The following is a 19,557-nucleotide window of genomic DNA, read 5'->3' on the forward strand; positions in this document are numbered from 1 at the left end:
ATAGACGGCGAGACGGAAATATGCAGTGAGGGAAAACGCGAAGGAACGCTAATGTCGTCGTCGACGCAGGAACTCAACTCTCGCTGCGTCGCCGCACGACGTATCGAGAGTTAAACGATGCCTGGAATCCCGGGATTCCTCAACAGTCGTACATAATCAAGCGCGTCTACGATATTCCGCACCCGAGCTGAGTGGCGAACCGCGTTTCCGCGTCGAAGAATGTCGATAGCTCTTAACTGCGCGCGGGGCCGCGCTTTAAATGTATGCAGGCTTGACGTACTGCTTGCTTAAACAGCGCTGAGATAATTTATAGTTAGGAATATAAAGAAAGCGTGATGGAAAAAAAAAAATAAAAGACAGGTTGTCTCTCCGAAACATTATACGATGTTTATGTCTCTCGCGAATGAAATAACAGAGAATTATTTTATAGGCAAGTATAGGGCGTATACGTTCATTAAGAATTTAATATTTTACATCTTCGTTGATCGTTAACGATATAAATTTGTGACCAAATTTCACGTTACGCACGTCGCTATCGAGTACTTTTCATTATTCGCACGCTGCATCGAGACCGACTCGAGGCTCCTGAACACGGAAAAAAGGATTCACGGGAGGCCGCGCGAAACGAAGGTGGAAAGGAAGAAAAAGAAAAACCCTTTCTCCGGTGCGGCGCGCGAGCCCAAGTCCGCCCCACCTTTCCTTTGCGAATCGGCTCGAGAGGAGCGGCGTCCGCGCGAACCGCTCGCTCGCTCCGTGGGCGGAAGGAAGAGGTTCAGATGAGGAGAACGAGGAGGACGAGAGGCCAGAAAGAGGGACAGACAGGTCGGCCTGAGAGAGGAACCCGCGGCTGCCATGGTTACCGTCGCATTCCCGCCTCGCCTCGTTGCCATGGAGACGGCGGCACCCTGTCCCTCTCGCTCTCCTCACCGCTCTTTTCGTTCTCTGGCTTTCTCTACCTTGCACGCTCGCAATGCCGACCAACTCGCTCGCACTCGCGAAATTCCGTCCTACTCACTCTCGTGTGCCAATCTTCTCTCCGACGACGCCGGGCGGCTTGCTCTCTCGCGCTCGCTCCTTCCTTCGCGGAGGGAATCGCTGCCCCACGGAGAGAGGGAAGTCGAAAGAGGAATACGCGAAGGAGACAGCCCGCGGACGTGTGCACATGCGCGATACTTGGTCCTCCACGACATCGAAACTCAATGCCTCTCCGGAACAGTTCGATCACTTATCAAACGCGAGTCACTCGCAACCTCGTAATGCACTCGCGCGCGATGCTTATCTATGGCGTTCGAGAGGATCTTGATGCCTCTCGGAGATGGTCGACACGATGTCGCTTACTGTGGCGAAAAAACGCACGGAAATCGGGCATGTACATCGATGACGGGGAAACTATTTTCGTAAACCTTTGTAGCATTCATTATACACATATTTCTTTTTTAAACACACTGAACAATTGTTTAATTTAGCAATTATTTAATTCAGCTTCTATACATATTCGATACCGATGGTTTAAAACTATTATATTCTTTTGTACTCTCCGCGTGTGATATCAACGTGCTTAATTTGAAAATGATAAACGGAATTTTCGGTAAACTTTTTGCAATTTTGCGCGGTACACCGCGCTATGCTCGCTAACCATCACCAAGCCGTATTATTCGCGCGCAAAATGAACGAGGTGTAAGCGCCCTGTTTCGTAAACCGCGGTTCTGATTGGTCGTCGCGTCACCCGATATCAATATTTATTCAACACGGCGAATGCCCGAGGCCGATTAAAACTTGTTTATGCCAACGATTCGCTCCTCCCACCGAACGCACATGAAGTGCACGCATAAAACGAGCACGTCTTTTCCCCTCGCCTTACGCACAGCACGCACGGTTAAAAATGGTCGATGATTAATTCGAGCAAGCCAAAATAAATTTATGCTCGGCAAATGTCATTACCCACAGCTTTACACTTTATGTAATTTTCAGAAAGTATTATAATTCAAGATATAGATAATTAAAAAGTTAAATATTAATTATTTCTCGAAATTGCAGACGTACGTAATCTTTATTTAAAAGGCAATTAGTTCAGTTAATTACCATTATTCGCATTATATATGTAATTTCAAATAAATAATTTATATATTTCAATTATTTATTTCAAATTATTTAATAATGCAAATTATTGAAGGAATATTATTTTAAAACTTATAATAAATACACTGCATCTAAAAAAATTTATTAGTAGAAGTCACCGTAGTAGAAGAGATTTCGCGAACAGAATAAAATAATTCAAATTAGTAGAATAAATTCTCATTACTGTGAAATTATCAAACCTGAATCAAAAGTGACATACGTATACAATGCTAGATGAAAAACGCACAAATTTTAAATTCATACGAAGAACTCGACTTACCGGGACTGCCGAGGAAGACGGAAGAGTAAAGGACGCCACGACGCGCGTCGCTCGCCGCGCGTTGCGCGTCAGGTGGCGAACTCCATTCTCTACGAGGACACCATTTTCCTGAAATAATTTTTTCTTCGTTAAAATTATAACAATTTCATTATTATAAATATAAATTTTATAATATAATTTTAAATGTTATTTGTCAGTCACGTCAGTACAATTTGCGTCTCGTTTTTTACAATATTAATAAACATGTTCGTAAGACATGTCGCAGTAGAAATAAATGTAATGCATCGTGTACTTTTAGAAAAAGAAATGAAAAAGATTTAGAGAAGAACCGTATGCATAAATCTGCATTTTTAGATCAGTCAGCGCCGTTAAACGCTTGAAATGCATTAAGGCAAAGAAAATAGCACTAGTGAGTTAGCGATTTATGAAGAAAATTCCTCAATGGATTTGTTTCGAGATAAAATGTCGACGGTTACGACGTCACAATCAAAATATTATAAGAAAATACTGTAAGATAACACGAAATAGCCTGTTCTCGTGTAAAAATAGATGTTCTCGTATCGATCCTCGCACGAAAATGTTATTATGCCGCGGAGAAAAAGTATGCAGAAAGGGTCGATGTCGAGGAAACAAAAGATTCGTGATCGTCGGCGTCACGACTTCGACCAAAGAGATTTTTATCGCATTCTGTTCTATATATATACATATGCCGTTATAGTGCTTTATTCTTTTTCCAACCAGGTAACATGCGACGTTAACCCTATGCGATTTACTCCGCCTAAGAATAATCTAACAATTATGCTGATTATAATAATTACTTAAGAGTGCAGGAAACCACTTATGCTAAATTGCGCGGCATTCGCTCGACGATTACATTACCTAGCGTGATATTAATCAATGCCATCATGCGACGTGATCGGACATAAAATATCATTTATAAAAATTCATCCAGGATTAACGCGGAAAAATAATATAATTTCTTATTTATTTCTCTACGTAGCGACGTAAATTTAAAATTTCTCTTCCTCCATTTGATTTATCAAGCGGAGAGAGGAGAGCACCACTCGCGGCTGCAGTATTGCAATTTTCCAGATGCGAAAATAGGAAAGGTATCTACTTTATTTCCAGGGAGATCCCGGCTGAATGAGGATACACGGTAAGAAAGGGTGGCGCCGGGGGATAAGAGTAAGCCGCGGAGCGAAGTAATTTCACACGAGAGAGTAGGGTCTTGCTGGGTGAGAGGAGATCCCGCGGAGCTATAGTCTTATCTCGGAAATATAGCGGGCACATCCCCCTGCGAAAATTATATTCTTGGAAAGCAGAAAATTGCTTCGCTTCAGCCCGTTCTGTATGAGCGCGCAGTGCACCGATATTAGGTTCGCCTAACGTTTTTGCATGCGATCAACTATTGCATTATCACGGATACGAGCCGACACCGTTGATTTCAAATCATATTATGAGATCGAATCTTTTGTAGAATCACCGGCGATTAATCTTGAATATCATTTTGAAACGTTTTGAGCGGGTGTAACCGGCGCGCGCTCCAAACTAATGGATTTAAAAACGAATCCAACCATGCTGATTATAGTGTGCGGAGCGAGGCGCGTTTAACTCTCTCGATGTTACGGTTATGGTACGTCAGTTTCTGGTTAAACGAAATGACAGGGCTGCGCCGGTGATTCGAAAATAATGGTTATTCCGGCACCAGAGACAGGCGGGATCGCGTTAATGACAAGAGATTAGTGTCCCGACACCTGACCCGCGAGCAAATCTATCGAGACGAACAATCTTCCCCTCATCGATATGTCGTGTAAGTGAAAGGTACGAAGAAAAATGCTATGATAAAGTGCACGCTTAAGGATTCACACGCAAATATTCAGCAATCTCACTTCCACGCGGAATAATCTCGTTATCGAAAATCCCGTCTTTCCACGCGCCGCGGATAAGTAAATAAATAATATATCAAGATTATTCAGAGTCATTTGCTCGCGTTGCCGACCCATTACGCACCGGCAGACCATACGTCACAGCCATTTCGAAGTCCTCGGAGGCACGGGTCCTTTGGATACCTGTAGAATCCTAGGACGGAGGTGGGGCGGATGGATGGAGATTTATAGCCGCTAGGAGACAGGGTGTAATCATACACATCGCCCCATCAACTCTGTAACTGTGATTTACCGTGGGAATTCTAAAAAGTTCTGAAATTTCTACCCGTATTTTTACCCGATTTCTCCGAATCGCGATACACGGCTATGACACGATTGTCATGTGTCAAGTTTGGATAAGTTAGATGATATATTTTCGTATAAATATACGAAATACACTAAGATCATTCTATCACGATAAATATGCGAAATAAGCTTTGTGAAAATTTCAGTGGAATAAGTTAATAGGCTTGAGGCAGCGCGAGTTAAAACGCCGCTTCTATATTAAAACTTTGATGACGTCAAAGTCGATGTTACGTCTGCAAAACAATCGTCGCATTTGGCAGCGCGGGCGCAAAACGTTTCTTCACAAGAAAGGAGATTCGTTAAGTGGCATCAAGTGAGACGTCTCCTTTGAATGATCACCGTAGCTAAATTGCGGGTTAACTTTGGTCTAACGGGTTCGCGTGTTCGCGACAGTCATGCCACAGGGCCGAGTCATGTATCGGGCAAAGCCCTGGAGGAGTGCGATCGGTGGGAGGTAGATGGACCGTGATACACGACGACCACGTCATCTTTGTCTGGGGCCGAATTCGTATAACTACGCGCGACTCCGAACGGCTCGCTACGGCTTTATTTTCGCGCCCAACAACAGCTGACGGTTATAAATTGAAATGTAACGCATCGGACACGCGATGGACGTCGTTTTTGCCCCTTCGCTGAAACCGAGCAAAATTTTTCGACAATTGTTTCGATAATAAACCGTATATTTTATTTTTCATCATCGTTGTGAGTTATTGCGATAATATCATATAAATTTCGCATTCGCTAAATACAAGCGTCGCTTTAAAAAAAAAAAAATTCCAGCGAAAGTGCTGATAATCATAAGAGCCTGAATGTGTTGCGAAATGATTTCCCGCCGTCATCGATCCGCGTCTTCCGGGTCGAAATGGAGAGATTCGGAGAGGATCCTCGACGTCCGTATCCGGCTCTGCCGCTCGTGGAGACCGTAGCGGATGTTATAGATAGGATATAGGTACGTACCCAATAACCCCATCACGTCGGGGATGCTTCCTTGGTATAAATAAATCAATATAACTTGCTTCCACCCTTAGACGCCGCCCTCTTTCGCCGTAAGGAAGTGACGTATGAGGCTCGCATCCTCAAGACGAGGGTTGAGGAGGCCACCCTGTTATTTCACAGTTAGGCTCGTCCCTCTCGCGCCCCTCTAGTTTCCACAACCATCTTCCACGTCGTCTTCTACCATCCAGACCGACCTGTGTGTCCCTAGTGCCGCTTCCAAGCGCGCACGAGTCCCTCGGGAAGCTTTTGTCCTCGAGCTGTAAGCGACTTCCTGACAGGCCAAGTTTGCACCTGCTCTCCTTCTGGCTCGTCCGTGTCTCTCTCTCCTTCCATCCGCCCTCGACATCTCTTTCGCTCGTTGTTTCGCGTCTTGCTCTTCCTTTCTCTCTCACTCTCTCCCCTTCGCGAGCTCTGCCTAACCTTACGTTGCCTCACGCCACCGCCACCACCGCCGCCGCCACCACCACCGCGACTATCACCACCCACCGACGTTACCGGCGCGTAATTTATTCGGGATGGGTATCCTCTCTCTTCGGCCGAAGGTAATCCGTAGATCAGCGCGCCGGATAAACCGGGCGTGTCGTTATATACGTTCGTCGAAATTATTTTCGAATAATCCCCGCCGTCGACACCTCGAACTCACTTATCTTAATTAAAATTACCCTCACCTCGCGGCTCGGGGCAAATCGGATGTTTGTGCGATTTACGGTAATAATACTGGCGGTAGACCGACTCGTTTAAGTGACAGAGTTTATAGCCTCCTTTCTGCGAAAGATGCAAAAAGATTACTTATTATAAAGACGTTTATGCGCGTCAGGTCGTAAAACTCGAAACTTATTCTTTGAACACTAACATTGGTTAGTTAATTAATGGTCAAACGTTACTTAATGGTGAAATTTTGTTTCAAAATTTTCAGCGATATTTCTTTTATATTTAAAGACTTTGTAAATAAAGCAAATCAAAATTATATCGTGAGAAATATCTTTTCTTGTCGTTTAAATTTCAATTGCGAAATACGCAAGCAGTGTTTCAAGGTTGTCGGGCGGCATCGTGACGTCACTCCTATTTTCCATTTACGAGCAGATACACCGTCTTTCTCCGGTATAAGTAAAGGGTGACGGGTGGAGGTCCGCAGATGTCGGAGATGCCGGGTGATTAATGACGCCCGATAGATGTAATTTGTTGCGGCTCGCAAACCGCCGTCTCTCTCCGTGCGTCTTTCAAATTCAAATTATTGATAAACAGGATGCTGTTTGTAACAGTAATGCTGTCGGACAAATCGGACGACTTCACTACGAGCGAGCGGTATAGTAATTAATTTTAAACAGTATGTTACATGATTTTTGTTATCTCGGTTCGGGACAGTTACGATGCATTTCATCTTCTAATTGCATGAAAAATTCCTGTGCACATAGCGGAAAGAGAAACTGGTAACGTGTACGCGATAACGACTGAGGATTATATTGCCGTCATAAACTCATGCGCAGATATTGAACAAAATGACTATCGGGCTCAGCATTATCGTAACGCATGTAATTACTCCAGTTTTGTTGATAATAATATGAGTCTTCGTTTACTCGCGTGCGTTTAACCGGCACGATCGTAATAATGGAAAACGCGAAAAAAAATGCATCTTAATAATACAATTAAATTGAAACAATGTCGTCCCATCAATCGTGCGTTATTTAACTCGAGAGAGAAAGGAGATGATTCTTATTAACCGGAATATAAAATAAAGATAAGACAGTTCGCTTTAATGGTCGTCCTGCTAAGTGTGCGCGAGTCGGTTTCTCCGTCGCGATCGCGGACGACGACGTCGTTTCGCGGCGAACGGATGCGCGATTACCATTAAACGCATAATGGCAAGAAACGGCGTAATGGAAACGGTTGAAGGGCCCGGCTGGTCAACCGGCGATAAGATCGAACAAAGGTGTTAACGTAACTCAACGGCGACAGCTGAGAGCACCGGGCTTCGATTATGCGCGCCATGCTACCCGCCAGCGCGCCTTCTCCCGCACGTCCGCTTCCTCCATAAAACGCAAATTCACAATTAACACTCTTTCGCTCGCGACAACCAAATTTACACTGCCACTTAGCGCGTACGACAATCGCGCGTCACCTTTCGCTCGCATTTCAAGTCCTTATCGCGCGACACCTTCGTCGAACTTTTACATGGAGACGCAAGTGAAAGGGACGATAACATTCTGAAGTCTGAAATTAGTAATTTTAGGTAGCTGCCAGCAGGAGCATAACTAAGGTGTTAACAGATACGAATCTCCCCTATTCCGCACGACGTGTATAATTTTCAAAAACTCAAATAAAATTTCTGAATAAAATTATCTTAACAGGTTTCTTAATAACGTCGTGTTTGCATAAAGGTCTATTATTATCTAATGGATCTATTCCTATACGAGAATGCGCATCGAATTAAAACGCGCAGAAATATTCCAATTAGTCGAGTCGATACTATTTCTCGCCGATTACCATTTCGACACGTCGACTAATGGCATTACGCTCGCTCGCCCGTGCTCGCCGGCCAATAATTTGATAAAAATCGCTATCGATCTCTTGATGTAGGCGCGCTTGCATTAATATCATAAATCGAACACTTAATCTTCGTACCAGCCAAGTCTATACAATAATACTCCATCTCGCCGCAAACATCAACTACACAACATGAAAATAGATACAGGAATATGCATTATTAAAAAAATAGCGTTTAATCGAAATTCTTAATATTCTCTGCTAATCCGGTACAATGAAATGATAGGATCCTTAAGCATCATTATCGCATTCGCAATACTCGAAAGAGTTAAACAATTGTATTATACCGCAATTTATACTCTTAAAATTGTAAATACAATTGGCATCTGATGCTCACGAGACACACAGTTAGATTAACAGCGTCGCGTGTGGAGTTAGATACCGCAGCAGAGACGCGCGCGGAGAGGGTACGACGGGCAGTTGGACAAGCAGGAGGAGAGTACGACCCGTAGTGGACGGCTAGAAATCACGGCGAGTGACGTCACCGCTCGTGACTCGTGACACGCGCCGGTTTAATTAGCGCTACAATGCCGAATCCACGTGTATGTGCACGCCGGAAGGTGGAAACCGAGGAGGCGAGGGTCGGCGCGGTGAGCCCGAGTAAACCGCGTGCCCTGTTCCCGGTCGCGGAACCTCCTCTCTTTCTGGCACTCTGCCTGCCGACCTCCGACCCGCCCCCGGGGCCTCGGGACCACGTTCTCCGAATTACCGGCCCCGTCGCTGCAACAGCACTGCACTTAGCGTAAATTCACGGCGAATCGACGCTTGACGTCCCCTTTCCCTAGCCTTCCAGCTCTTCCTCCTCCCACTTTTCTCGTCTCTCTTCCCAACTCTACCATTCTGTGAAACGATCGCCTTCGTGCCGTCTATATATACATCGATCAGTACGGGAAATGTGTTTTCCTGCCATCAGGCTAAGTTCAGAATTAACGATATGCAGAAACAGAATTGAGAATGCTTGCTTTCGCCAACGTCAACAAGAGATAATTAAAAATTTCGTTCGCAACGTTTGATATACAACGTCGTCCTTTTTGGTTATATAACGAATCTACACAATGTAAACACGGTGTGTGCTAGAAAGATAGAGCGCCTATGTATAAAAAAACGATAAACAACCCATAGAGTCGTGATATTGATATACTACACGACGAGTTGCTGCGTGCTTTTTCTGTCTCTTTCCTTCGCGCTTCGTGAGGTCGTAAGTCGCGTGAGTGCGTGTACGTATTGCAGGCATGTGTCGCAGGCCAGCCACGACACACAGAACCGAAAGATAGGAGAGATTTAAAATGTTGCGGCAGGTCGGGAGGACTAAATGATGATAAACTATCTCGACAGTCCCGGTAGGCTGACCCTGCACGACGACTTGAATTACGGCCGTAAAACAAAACTACCCGATGCCAGACTCAACGAAACGAAAGATTCGCACCAATCTGTCCAAGCTCCGAAAACGTAATGGCGCCTAGTTCTCTTTTAGACTTTTTTATATGACAATTGATAATCATATTTTTAATCATAATTTGCTATATAAAAAATAATATACTGATTACGCGCTGTATTATTTTGTTTTAAAATTGTACTTTTCGCATAGTATATATTGATGTTATTTCGCCTGCCTCTTTTAATCTGATTTCTGTAAAATAATTAAAATATTGACGGATTTAAAAGTCGCCATCGTTGTCGCGATATGTTTATTCGATAAGAATGTGCAATAAGAATGTCCATATGTTAAAATATGAACAACGCGAAACCGTATGAAACGAAAAGATACGTGAAAGCGTCTACTGCCGACGGTAAACGTGTGTTTGCTTGTAGAAGCCTTAACACGATTCGACGTGTAATATACCGCGTAGAAGGAACGTATAAATTCGACGCCAGTCGCCATGGAGTCAAATCCGTGACTTCGTTCGGTTATTTAGAGGTTAGACGCTTTTCTTATCCATGTCGTAAAATTGCGATCGCGGACGCGACTTCCCTGCCAGCTACGCCGGAACGAATTTCGCTCACGCATGCTGTGTATCCCCTTCTGACCCTCCCCCCGTCCCAATCTCACCTCCCGCCGCACAGCCGGGATTATTAATTCCCTCGTTAAAATCCGACCCGCGGCGTCGCCACGGTTTGTTATTTACGAACGAAAATTGTAAATACGAGCGGGCGGCGCGCGTATCGATGCACGACCACTCCCGCGGCCGCGGGCAATTAATAATCGCATTGGAGCTAATTAAATCCGGAAAACATGCAAATGCACTGTTTATATTTCAAAGCGACGGTCGATCGAGTGCAACGACGAGTCGGGTAGGAGGGGTCATTCGGTGCTGGGAAGAGCGAGGAACCGTCCAGGGAATTCAAATTACAAATTGTCCATAAAAATGCATAAAACACGATCGCGCTCTATTAATTACCGCTTCATGACCGCACGCTTGTGTAAATGTGTACCCGAGAGGCGTAACAGAAGAAAAAAAAAAAATAGAATAACCAAAGAGCCGACATTTTGTTTCGGATAAGAAAGTCAAAATAGCCAAAGTATTCACAGAGAAAATTTACATAATCTTTGTCACAATTAGAGATTCGGGTACTTACAAGAGTAGTATTCGCGAAGATTCTGATGCTTCGGACGAAAATGTTGTCGTATAATTTGTAAAAGTTATTCGTCGGAGATCGCGCGCACAAACTCTACAACAACAGCACGAACTGTTCAAACACGCCTTACTCGTGCTGCCAGCTAACGAACGACACAGAAAGCGATGGCGATGCCGTGGTAGCGCCACGCGTTGCGTTTCGACGAACTATCGTTCGCCCGTCTCCGTCTGTTTCACCGTACCTTCGTCTTTCTCGGCACGATGATTGCACTACGCGGCTGGTGCACTCTCGGGGTTCCGCGTGGCGGGATCGACGATGTTATGGAAGGAGGGAAAGACGCTCGCGCGAGAGAGACGAGGACGATGCACGGCTAGACGAGCAAAAGAAGAAGAAATAGAGAGAATCCGCGCTGACCCCGCCGAACGTTTCTTTTCTTCTCTTCCCTTTTTTTTTCTTGTCGGGTAATTACGTCGTTAAGCGCGAGGCAATTAAGACGCAAGAAATCGAGCAACAATCACATTTACGGGGCCGCCGCTTCGCTACGGTGTATTGATCCACGACGGTGGCCAGGGGGGTGGGAAAGAGAGAAAAGAGCGAACCCGTCGGTCGAGCGAAGCGGAAAGAGAAAGGGAAGACAGAAGAGGAGGAGCCGGACAAAAAGAGCGCCAACGTTTTGTTGGAATCGAAGTGCTGTGCGGCACGCTGAAGCCGGGATTTTTCCGGCCGAAGGCGAGGGCCGTTCGGCAAAATCGAATGTATAACTGCCTTGGCAACGCGGAAGTCGATACTGGACATTGACGATCAAGATCGTAATTTACGTCCCGCGTTTAGATCCAGCAAAGCTCAATCATAATATTAAATAAGAAACCGTTTGGAAACATATAAAACGTATGAAACATTGAAAAATCTAATTATAAGCTTCCTTTACTCAGTAATAAGAGATTATTTACAGCTTAATGGGTCAACGAATTAGTCATTATTGTACTCGTAACTACTTCATTATAAAATAAAAGTGGCATGTTAATGGTACGAACGTAATAATGGACGTCTGTTCTCGAGGAACGTCGGCATTTCGCGAGAAACATTCTCCAGACGTTCCTAAGGCGGCGACCGACTCGTCAAAGAGGCTTTTCCTTCAGCGCCGCCATAAAAAGCGCATATCAAGGTAGATGCATAAGATGCATACACGCTCTGCTACGTACTACATGAAGCGTATTGTGCGTCAGCAGGTAAACTGTGCGGCAGATAGAGAGAGGTAAAGGGAAAACGCGCAATAGTGCTGTGTTCATGTTTCTAAAGGCTTTGAGCGAACAGAATTTCCAGTTTAGGATTCAGTCAATTTCTAAAGCAACTGTAATCAACATGAACGCATAACACGAACATGTGAGAAAATAAATAATAAATGTAAAAATACATTAATAAGCTTGTTAATCAATAATTTGAGCATTCATTTATGCAAATTTCTTAGTAATAAAAAGTATTTAAGATTTTAAATGCAAGAACATATTGACGTTTGCATAATTCTTTCGAAGCGGGAATTTTGTTCAAAAATCATTAATGCTAATGCAATGGTGATAATATCATGAAATAAGCTAGATTTAAGTAAGAACTTTTCAATTGAGAGATATATGACACTGCAATAAAAGAAGCTAGAAAAGAAGAACGAAAATCAACACATTGCTGGGCGGCAGAAAGGCGAATCAAACAATATTGATTTTCTGAATTAATTTATGCATCGTGAATTGTTAAAACGCGAGGCACAAAGGCATACCGCCATTACAATCGTGAGATCTCTGATCTGTCGGCAGATTCTTCTTGCATTTTATATCGACTTTAGCATAATATACTATTCAAATATGTACCATTCATGTTAATATTTCGTTGTGATATGTATTCAAATCTATTATTCATCGAACAACAATATAAATTTGTATATATTTATATACGTGATTTATGCATATCTCTAACTTTATTATAATTTATAAATTTATTTTTATACTAATATATTCATACTTGTCACATGGAAAATTGCAATTAATAATAATCGGAAATATTTGCAATTTAAAAAGCAATATTAAGTAGTGTACAAATGCAGTACAAATGTGATTGCGTGATATAATGATGCCGATGTCTCAGTCTAATCAGAGCGTAAGTATTACATCTATCTGAGATAATTTGCCGGGCGTTGAATTATGTCGAAGGAATGCGTTAATCGTTTTTGCTAAAACGAGGTAATATATCGATCGTTTAATGAAAATGCGCTTCTATAAATTCACTTCACATTATACGACAGGATCCAATTTATGCGGCAACTGTGCTAAGAGTACAACTACACGAGCGGAATTACTTTACATTAATTTTATCACGAGCTACGATAAAAGCTGAAATATATTACGTTGGCCACTCGCACCGCGATCATCTCCCGCATCTAAGCGCGCGAAACCCGTTCGTTATTCCCTTAAATACGAACGTAAAACGATGGGATATCTACACAGGTGGCAAAATTTATCCCGCGAACCGCCGCTCGTCCGTTCCCCGACGAGTATAACGATTTTTAACGAGCGGTAACGAGTTCCTTTTCCCGCGCGAAAAGATAATAAAGGACTGTTGTTTATTCCATAATGTAAAGCGCGAGAATCGTACGGATTCTTGTCGATCACATTTATCTTTGCCGTTGATCGCAGTCCGCCGGAACTCTGACGCGATCATTCCCCGATTGTTCGAGATTCTTAATGACTCTTGTGCTTCCGTTGCGAAACACACCCCGTCATGCATTCGTCTCTATTAATTACTCAAACGACGTGAAGTGCCGGAGTCGGTGTTGTTATAGTCCGCAATAAAGAGATAAAAATTACTGTCTTTCATATCTAACGGCGCGATGCAATTTACCAAATTATTTTTAAATTTCCTCCCGGGTTGCAAAATATTCAAACGAAAAGAGCTAAGCGCACTAGCAAAACAAGAAAACGGAAGTACGGAGAGGAATATAGAAATGAAGAAAGCAGCGATGGAAAGAGGGTGATGAAGCTGGCGGCAGCCATGGCGTCAGCTGTTTTGTCCCAGAGGCGCGCCTGTTTCTTTATGTCGTTTCGTTCCGGAAACCTGTCCCGATATCACGCCGATACACTATGCTTTTTTGCCTCTCGCGTGAATCCAGCGGACGAAAAGAGACGAACGGTCACAATTAAATAATGTCAAGAAACAAGATATCATCTCTTTGTCAAGTGACAAGAACTAAAATGATACTAATATGACATCTTACGTGAGCGGTTAACAAATTTTCCACTATTGGCAAAATCAATGATGGCGATGAAATTCTGTAATTTATGGCCACCACGGGCGAGATAATTTGAATAATGCGAGTTTAAAGCGCGGCAACAATGAGGCATATACTGCAACGCGTAACTGTTACACACCCCCTCCGCCGATGCGCAGATAAGTTAGAGGCGTGTCTCGCGAAACGCGTGCACAAACCTGTCATGTGAGCGACACACTACGTTAAGTCGTACGACGATTATCGGCGACGCAGCGCGACAGGTGCGCGTCGATAACGCCATCGACAATAATTGCAAATCGTAGTCGATGGCCGTACTCGACGCGTCGATCCAAATCCGCATAACATATCGGAGTGATGCTTCCGCTACGCGATGACGACGAGGACTGATTTGAATCAGTGAAATGACTCTGTTTCCGTAAAATATCGAGCAAGTAAAAATGTCGAGAGTTAAATCGACGCACAAGATCTCACTCTCACAAGTAAAAATAGTTTCCGTTCGTCTTAAGAATAAAATTCTTGTACAAAAGAGTTGCGATGAATGAAAACTGTCTGAAAAGAGAGATTAATAAAGAAAGTATATAGTATATAGGTAGAATATAAATCCTGAAAGCGCGAGAATAGCAAGTCGAAAATGATCACGCGAGATGAGATGTGCTAGAGTCGAACGGGCCGAGAATTCGTAATCGCTTTCAAAGTTGGTCGAACTATATTTCGATGCCACATGATAAAAGTTTCACAATCATGGAGACATTTATTATTTTCGTCCTCTTAAGACGACTAAAACGGTTTTCCGATAAACGTTGGAAATGAATGAAGAAAATTAATATTTTATACCAGCTTTCATTCACAGATATTGCACCACCATTAAAAATAAAATTATCTAATCTAATTATACATAACTGGCTATATTTATATAACATTACTCTGTCGCTTGGCTGATTTATTCCATTAGCAACAGAATAATATAAACGGCTATAAGCAGAATTTTAATTGGAAAATATATTGTCATTTATGTATTAAATTATACCTATTAATATAATAGTTGTTTAAAATTTATTTCAAATAAATATATATTTATTTTAATGTGGATTCAATTGGATATAAATTTTGCGATAGACGTAACACAAGATGTAGAAATTGACGGAACGCGCAAGAAGGATCAAGGAAATTGCCGTAAATGGCAGATCGTACCCCAGGATTTCCTCGTTGCGAGGTAGTGGCTGACTTAAACCGCCAAATGGACGATCGGCGCGAATCTTCAGCGGACCACATAATCCGGATCACGATTAAAACGTGAAAATAACGTCGTTACGTCGGGAACGGTGAATCGTCCTCGACGCCGACGGTGTCCTGCCGGAGAGAATCTCGGTCGAGCACGAGGGGTGGAGACGAACGCGGGGGTGCGCGAAGAGGGGCAGCCAGCACCCGGGGTAACAGTAACGACGTCGACGGGGTTGGCGCGGAGGGTAACTCCCGTCGGAGTCTCCTCCGGCGGCGAAGAGGGATGGAAACGGGAATACGATTGGTTTGTGAGGGTCGCCATTCACGGGGGTCGCCGGTGCCGTTTGGAGTCTGCGCTCTTCCTTGATCCCGAGAGAAGCGTTTCGCTCGTTTCCAGAGAGAAACGAGAGAAGGACGTGGGGAGGCAGAGAGGACGTGGAAGATCCTTTCCGCCGAAGGCCACAGAGAGAACACCGAGGTGGAGAGAGACGGAGAACACCGCCGGCCGACCAACCGGCGCGGCTTGACGGACGTCGCGACGCCCTACGTCACCTTTATCGCAGACGCCCTTCCCCTCTTCTCCTGGTCTCTCACTTCACTCCTCCTAAATGGGAGAAAGAAACGATCCCGCAGTTTTTACGTCTTCTATAGATGCCGGATCGCGAGCTACTTCTCCTTCTTTCACTTTCGACATCGAGCCAAATACGAGTCTGGAGATGCATTTTTTCCTCTAAAACGGCTATCGATGAAAGAAAGAAGTATCTTTCTTCTTTATGCTCTTAAAATTGTACAAATATCCGTATGACGATAGCGTGCCTCAATTTTGATTATGATAAGACAATTTTCTGTAATAACAATTTAATAATTATTCTTGTATTTTTTAGACGAAACGCATTAATTCATATCATTGTTCGATTGAATTTATCTTATTTTCGCTAGCAAATATATGAAAATTCGTTAGACAAAATGTAAAGGTTGGCACGCTCTTGGAGTCTAGGGTCGACGGTATGACGGTACGCTTAAAGCGTTATTTACGACGTCGTTTCGCCGCTAACGTTTCGATTGAGGCAGGTCGGGTGCCTGTCCGATCTGTTTATGACGAGAGCGAAAATTCCGCGGAGGATTGAGCCACACCGCGTTGCGGCAAGCAGGAAAAGCGGAAATGTAAAGTGAAAGAAAATTCACGATGTAACCGGATCCAGCGCCGTACGCAGACGCTGCAGAGGTTCGCATTGATTCTGAAAAATATAGCTTGTCGCGTTGTATATTCCTCGAAACGTCACTATAGTATTTTTCACATATATGTCTTGTGTTCCGCTCCAGCGAAGTTGACATTGTGCAATGTTGCGAAGCAAAAATATTCCGTGACGATGAATACTTGCGATGGATGTTTAAAGATATTCGAGTGATAAAGTATAAATATTTTACTCTCAAAATATTTCATTTAATCTGCTTACCAACGCAAATTAAAAGTTTTATCACAATCTTTTTTAAATATTGAAAGAAATTTAATTTAATATTGGAGTATTTTTAATTATTACATAAATAAAAATATTTTTCACTGACGGATTTTTTTTAGATTAAAAAAAATACATTGCCATCACTTTTCAGCAGTGGAATATTATGAAAACCCTCGTAAAAACAGACAATGCCTCAAAGAGAGGTACGCATTATTTCAAACCGATCACGTGATCATATTGACTTTGACATTGTTTTCACGGCCTCTAGAACTGCAGAGTTTATTGAGTAAAGAGCGTGTGAGACAGGTAGCCTGTCAGAGTGCAAGCAACGAAAGCACACTGCGGCAAAGGGGTGGGCGCGGCGACAAGAGGACGAGAGAGGGATTGTAGACAGGTTTGGAAGGAGGTGGTGCGGCGCAAAGGCCGAGCTGTGTATTTAAATTTAAATATAATGCAAATCGAGCGAGATAAGATGAATAATAATTATAACGACAGGGGCGGGTGACTTGGAACGAGAGAGGGCACTATTGTCGAGAAGTAAGAGGGGGTGAGAGGGGGGATGGTTTCATTGTCGATATGTCCAAGGCAAGCTCACAATTATCAGTCTGTTCCGTCCAAATACAGCAAAATTGCTTGAAAACAAAAAATATGCCTTCCTAAACCTCTTCAAGCACAAGGCTCGACGTAGAACTGGGAATTTCGAATTAATGGAAATGTTTTTGAGATCTGGCTGCGGAGAGAAAAGTATTTCTCACTCATTAGTAATTATACGAACAGTACTCATTGTGATGGTTTTAATATAGCTCTGGCTTTTTTCCGTGGACCGAGTTCCAATTTTAATTTTTTATTGCGCGTCGCCATTAGTCGTGTATTAAACGGCATCGCCGTTTTATTGTCGCATCTGCTGTTCTTTACACTAGCAAGTGCACAATGCGACGCCGATTACCTGGATTATTTACAGCTGCCGGGGAAAGTTCCATAACGGAGCGCGTCAATAATGTAAATTCGACGGCGCATCGCGAACAATAAGCGCAGCGCGAACGTAAAAGTTTGCAGCATCGGTAGATACGGAGCGTCGCGCGGCGTCGCAACGAGTGACAGTTGTGACAAAGTTACGTCTCTTTAACCGTATTACACCGTGCTACATCGCGTCGCGCTGGTTATTCTGAATAAATCGCGCGCTAGCCTAGATATCTAGATACTTTATTGTCGCTTTACCTTGACATCGTAGTCGACTTTAAATATTATCATCGCTATTCAATGACGTAGTTAACTTTTAAGTTCGCATATTTCCTTATAGAGTCGTGAAAAAGTAATAGTTCATAGATTTGTATCTACACTATACTTATTCTTTTACGGACGACGATCGTAATGTGATAATTTGTTTTAAATGTTTAGAGTTTAAAATATATGCGCAGTTTTATTTTATTATATCATTAATACCATATATGCAAGAATATTTATTATTATGTAAATCGTTCAAAGCATTCGAAAGAACTGCATTGTGTAATAAACAGACAAAAAAAAATATCTTTTCTACGTCTGTTTAATTACAAGACATTGAACGCGATCGTCGCGAAATTAATTCATAAACTGAGAGATACGCCTTACCGTCGTAGCGTATCGAACCATGCGGTGTTTTAGCTGTCTGGAAAAAGCTACGTATCCGAAGCGTACAAGTACGGGTTCGTTAAGCACTCACCAGGTGCCAGATAGGAAACGCGATGTTTGACGGCGCGATGCAACGATGTCGAGGACGCGGCGGAGCGTTACACCCGCTAAAAACGCGAACCGCGATATTATTCCGCCGCGGAATATCTCTATTCGGTCGGCGACGGCGAAAGAAAAAAAAGCGAAGCAAAGGGAGCAGAAGAGAGGCACGGAGAACGAAGGAAGAAACGAGACGGGCGCGCACGCTCCGGCGCGGCGTCACGGCATCGGCGCTGTGCACTGGCGTTGCACCGGCGGCGCGGCGCAACAATGCGCCGAGAGTGAACGGTAGATAGGTAGATATCCGATTAATTCCCATTGAATGTCTTTATTGTATTTAATGCCCCGTGCGCGCGGCGGGCCCGCGCGCGAGCAGCGCGTGCAAGCAAGAAAGAGAGAAAGAACGGAGAAAGACAAAGCGATAAGGGAAAGGTTGCGCTCGCTTCGCGTAGTCAGTTGCCTCCTCGAGTATTATCGGTGTGTATAGAGGCAGATATGGTACCGGCTGCGCGCCGGCGGTACGCGCCAACGGCACACACGAATGCACGGCTCGAGCGCGCGTGTGTTGTATATTCGAGTACGCGGCGGACACACAAGTACGTAAACGTTCGCAGAGGTATACGGAGCGCACCGTCGGGGGACTCTCTCGCCGAGTTACATGTATATTTATAATATAATCGCGGATACCGATCTCTGTCGGAGAAACGAAAAAACTCGGCTTCAAGGCCGGGGGGACCGGAGCGGCACCACGACGGTATCGGAGAGTGCGCGCGTAACGCATGACGCTTTTCTTTTACGAACAGCGTGCATACAACTGTAAACTCACTTCCCTTTCTTTCTCCCTTCGTCGGGAACATCGTTTTTTCTAAGAGTCTAGGTGCCAAGCGGTCGCTTCCGCCGCGAATTCCATTCCTAAGCGCACACGTCAGACCTGTCAGATCGGACGATGCGTTAATTACTCGTCGCACAGCTCGCGCTCGCGCCACTCCTTGACGAGTAAAACGGCTGCGGATTGCTACGGATCGCGTGATTTCACGCTGCTCGCCGCTACGGAACGGTACGCCGAAGAAATTTCAAGCAGTTCCTCGCAACACAAAGTACAATATGCTCTTGTAAGATGCCACATGATATCGTTAAACACGC

At 43.9% G+C, this 19,557-nt stretch overlaps 1 protein-coding gene across 3 annotated transcripts in view; it reads right to left on the reverse strand.

Annotated features, from left to right (window-relative positions):
* The window catches only part of hth (homothorax), a 379,079-nt gene that overhangs the window by 172,514 nt on the left and 187,008 nt on the right, over positions 1–19,557 (reverse strand). For all 3 annotated transcript variants that reach the window (XM_012361399.2, XM_067352622.1, XM_067352623.1), the window contains one exon: positions 2,399–2,506. In XM_012361399.2, the coding sequence (XP_012216822.1) occupies positions 2,399–2,506 (108 nt within the window). The remainder of the gene's footprint in view (positions 1–2,398; positions 2,507–19,557) is intronic.

This window comes from Linepithema humile, chromosome 3, assembly GCF_040581485.1.
Source record: "Linepithema humile isolate Giens D197 chromosome 3, Lhum_UNIL_v1.0, whole genome shotgun sequence".
NCBI classification, from domain to species: Eukaryota; Metazoa; Arthropoda; class Insecta; order Hymenoptera; family Formicidae; genus Linepithema; species Linepithema humile.